The sequence below is a fragment of the Palaemon carinicauda genome, chromosome 28, assembly GCF_036898095.1.
Source record: "Palaemon carinicauda isolate YSFRI2023 chromosome 28, ASM3689809v2, whole genome shotgun sequence".
NCBI lineage: Eukaryota > Metazoa > Arthropoda > Malacostraca > Decapoda > Palaemonidae > Palaemon > Palaemon carinicauda.
Window position 1 is genome coordinate 57866878 of NC_090752.1, and position 4722 is coordinate 57871599.

A 4722-nucleotide genomic window follows, 5' to 3' on the forward strand; every position below is an offset into this window, starting at 1 on the left:
TTTTTTATTCTGGTTATAATGAGATCAATTTTTTGTTTTGGTTATAATGAGATCGATTTTTTATTCTGGTTGTTATGAGATCGATTTTTATTCTGGTTATAATGAGATCGATTTTTTGTTTTGGTTATAATGATATTGATTTTTTATTCTGGTTATAATGAGATCGATTTTTTGTTCTGGTTTTAATGAGATCGATATTTTATTCTGGTTATTATGAGATCGATTTTTTGTTCTGGTTATAATGAGATCGATTTTTTCTTCTGGTTATATGAGATCGATTTTTTGTTCTGGTCATAATGAGATCGATTTATTGTTCTGGTTATATGAGATCGATTTTTTGTTCTGGTCATAATGAGATCGATTTTTTGTTCTGGTTATAATGAGATCGATTTTTTGTTCTGGTTATATGAGATCGATTTTTTGTTCTGGTCATAATGAGATCGATTTTTTGTTCTGGTTATAATGCGATCGATTTTTTATTCCGGTTATATTAAGATCGATTTTTTATTCTGGTTATAATGAGATCGACATTTTATTCTGGTTATAATGAGAGTGATATTTTATTCTGGTTATGAGCTCAATATTTTAGAAACATACAGATATATATGCATATATATATATATATATATATATATATATATATATATATATATATATATATATATGTATGTATGTATATATAAACACTATATGTATATACATATAGAGAGATATAGAAATAGATATGGATAAGTATATAGATATACGTAAAAATAGTTATGTTTAATGTATATATGTATTTATGTACTACAATATATATATATATATATATATATATATATATATATATATATATATATATATATATATATATAGGGTCAGGCAAAAGGATCTGACTTTCGTGAACGCCTTCGACAGTGTGTGGACACTAATGGATCCCATTTGACTGATTTGATTTTTAAAACATAATGAAACAGAATGGCGTTATATGTACTTTTCAAAAATAAAAACGCGTTTTTGTTTCTTTATTTGTTTCTTATTAAACCTACAAATCTGTCAGATCATTTTGCTTAACCCTGTATATATATATATAATTATATATATATATATATATATATATATATATATATATATATATATATATATATATATATATATATATATATATATTAGAGAAGAGTACACCTGGTTCTGATTGTCAGAGAGAGAGAGAGAGAGAGAGAGAGAGAGAGAGAGAGAGAGAGAGAGAGAGAGAGAAGTGCATTTCCAAACATTCATAAACCTGCCTTGTCCCTTCCCTTGGCATTGTCGGGTAGCAGTGGGCGTAACTGGCTTCTGAGATGGGTGTGGGCGAGCGAAAGGAGAGACACAGGGACAGAAGGAGGCATCAACCTCCTGAAGGTCCTCTAGGAAGACCCGAAGGATGGGAGGGAAAGAGTTTACCCAGGATATTCTCTGTTTATGCATGAAAGGTCATTTCTTCTTTTTTGTATTTCATATCCTTAACATCTTAGGTCCTAGTTCATTTTAGAGGGATAGTAACAGGCTGGTAATTACGTGGGTAGGGTTCTCTTGCTTGAGGGTACACTCGGGCACAATTTTCAGTCTTCCTCTTCCTTTTCTTATTCTAAGTTTTTATAATTTATATATGAAAGATCTATTTTAATGGTATTACTGTTCTTAAAACATTTCATATCGTTCATTACTTCTCTTGTAGTTTATTTCCTTATTTCCTTTCCTCACTGGGCTAATTTTCTTTGTTGGAGCCCTTGGGCTTATACCTTCCTGCTTTTCCAACTACGGTTGTAGCTTAGCTGGTAATAATGATAATAATACTGTCTCCATACAGTTTTGTATTAACGTGATGGTCATTATAGATATTAATAATTTCTTTCTTCTTTCCTACCGTCACATTAAGGGGTCGGATGCCTGATGCGCATTCTCCAATGCCTTCTATCAAAGGCATCATCTTCAACCAAACTTCTTCTTCTTCTTCTTCTTCTTCTTCTTCTTCTTCTTCTTCTTCTTCTTCTCTTTGTCGTCAATTTACGTGAGTTTTGTTAATAATTTCAGAGGTCTATAAGGTTCGAGTATTGTTCTGCTGTCTGGTCTGATTCTCATCTTAATTTATTGGACAGGAACTTATGGCCAATTATTAATAATAATAATAATAATAATAATAATAATAATAATAATAATAATAATAATAATAATAATTCAAAAAACTGAAATAACCATACTAGAATTTCTTATTTCTCAGCACAAGAATTAAAAGAAATTCTAAAGCACGACATCATATTTGCACTTAGACACAAGAAACACCGTGACGTGTCATGTCTGTTGCTGGTAAAAGAAAGTAAATTACATTTCACGGCTCAAACGCTGTTCCATTACGGTACCGATGTGTCTTCGGTTCGAATCTTCACAACAACTGGTTTGTCATGTTGTGATGATTTCTCTTCTTCATACATACATTTGGTTGCATGATGGGTTATAGATGAAAGACTGGTAATTGAATAAATTGAGCAAGATTGGTAAACGAAGAAAGAAACAATTGTTTCGTGTTTAACTTCTAGAAGGGCACTCCAAAGTCAAACCATTGTTCTCTAGTCTTGGGTAGTGCCATACCCTCTGTACCATGGTCTTCCCACTCTCTTGGGTTAGAATTCTCTTGCTTGAGGGTACACTCGGCGCCACTATTCTATCTTATTTCTCTTCCTCGAGTTTTGTTAAAGTTTTTATAGTTTATATAAGAGATATTTGTTTTAATGTTATTACTGTTCTTAAAATATTTTATTTTTCCCTGTTTCCTTTCCTCACTGGGCTATATTCCCTGTTGGAGCCCCTGGGCTTATATCATCCTGCTTTTCCAACTAGGGTTGTAGCTCAGCAAGTAATAATAATAATAATAATAATAATAATAATAGTATTAATAATATCCCAGTCCTCAGTGGCACTTAACCTAACCTAACCTAGGTTAGGTGCTTCCTCATTTAGTATAATGTAATCGTTATTAAATTGTGTCTGAAAGACCAATAATTGAGTAAAGGAAACAAGACTAGGAAACAAAGAATGAGACATTTATTTTTGTCTTTCCCAGTCCTCAGTGCCACCTAACCTAACCTAAACTAACCTAACCTAACCTGGGTTACATTTAGCGCCTCCTCATTTAGTGTACTGTAATCGTCACTAAATTGTCTTTGTAGCATCCCCTCGGCCCATAGGAGCACCTACTAATTACCCTTCACCTCTACTCTTCAATCTTGCCGGCCAGCCTCTTTTAACCTGACAGCCTTCTCGGTCTCAACACCCAAGAATCATACTACCCCAAGACGAATGAAGTCTGAATGGAGTTGTGATTGACTTAACGTCTGAATGATTTAGTGATCTGAATGATTTATTATTATTATTACTAGCCAAGCTGCAACCCTAGTTGGAAAAGCAAGATGCTATAAGCCCAAGGGCTCCAACAGGGAAAAATAGCCCAGTGAGGAAAGGAAATAAGGAAATAAATAAATGATGAGAATAAATTAACAATATATCAATCTAAAAACAGTAACAGTGTCAAAACAGATATGTCCTATATAAACTATTAACAACGTCAAAAATAGATATGTCATATATAAACAATAAAAAGACTGGTCAACATAAAAACATTTGCTCCAACTTTGAACTTTTGAAGTTTCCCTTATATGAAGCCATGGTTGCAGATGGAGAAGAATGGAGGGAAGAGAAAGAGGGAGAAGGAAGGAGGAAGGTAGGATAAAGAGGAGAAGGAGGGAGTTAAGAGAAAAAGAGAGAAGGAAGGAGGAAGGTAGGATAAAGAGGAGAAGGAGGGAGTTAAGAGAAAAAGAGAGAAGGAAGGAGGAAGGTAGGATAAAGAGGAGAAGGAGGGAGTTAAGAGAAAAAGGGAGAAGGAAGGAGGAAGGTAGGATAAAGAGGAGAAGGAGGGAGTTGAGAGAAAAAAGGGAGAAAGAAGCAGAAGGAGGGAGGGAATGAGAAAGATGTTAATGAAGCGTGGGAGTATAAAGAGGGAGAAGGAGAGAGGGAGGGAAAATAGAGAGGGAAGGATGAAGTAGAAAGAGTGAGGGAGGAGAAAACGGTGAAAGAAGAAGGGCGAGAAAAAGACGGTAAAGGAGGGAGGGAAGAGAGGAAAGCAGAAGGAAGGAAGGAAAGAGAAAGACGGTAAAGGAGCGAGAGAAGAGAAAGAAGCAGAAGGAGGGAGGAAAGAGAAAGAAGCAGAAGAAAGGGGGGCAGAGAAAGGCGGTAAAGGAGGGAGGGCAGAGAAAGACGGTAAAGGAGGGAGGGAAGGGAGGAAAGCAGAAGGAAGGAAGGAACGAGAAAGACGGTAAAGGTGCGAGAGAAGAGAAAGACGCAGAAGGAGGGAGGAAAGAGAAAGAAGCAGAAGAAAGGAGGAAAGAGAAAGAAGCAGAAGAAAGGAGGAAAGAGAAAGAAGCAGAAGAAAGGAGGGAAGAGAAAGACGGTAAAGGAGGGAGGGAAGAGAAAGACGGTAAAGGAGGGAGGGAATAGAAAGACGGTAAAGGAAGGAATGCAGAGAAAGACGATAAAGGAGGAAGGGAAGAGAAAGACAGTAAAGGAGGGAGGGAAGATAAAGAGGGAGAAATGCGGAGGGAGTGAAACGGAAGGATCACTAGAGCGTGGAGACGCGTGGCTTCTGGTAAGACTTCAAAAGGGCGTAGCCAAGTGGGGCGCCTCCCTCCCTCCTTCTAACGCTATATAGCA

The 4722-nt window shown here is 35.9% G+C and overlaps 1 protein-coding gene across 1 annotated transcript in view; it reads right to left on the reverse strand.

Annotated features, from left to right (window-relative positions):
- Positions 1 to 2370, reverse strand: part of LOC137621825 (ell-associated factor Eaf) — a 63568-nt gene extending 61198 nt beyond the window's left edge. The window contains exons 1-2 of the mRNA XM_068352332.1: positions 2345 to 2370; positions 1886 to 2012 (exon numbers count right to left, since the gene is read on the reverse strand). Of these exons, the coding sequence (XP_068208433.1) occupies positions 1886 to 2012; positions 2345 to 2370 (153 nt within the window). The remainder of the gene's footprint in view (positions 1 to 1885; positions 2013 to 2344) is intronic.
- Positions 2371 to 4722: the final 2352 nt, after the last annotated feature.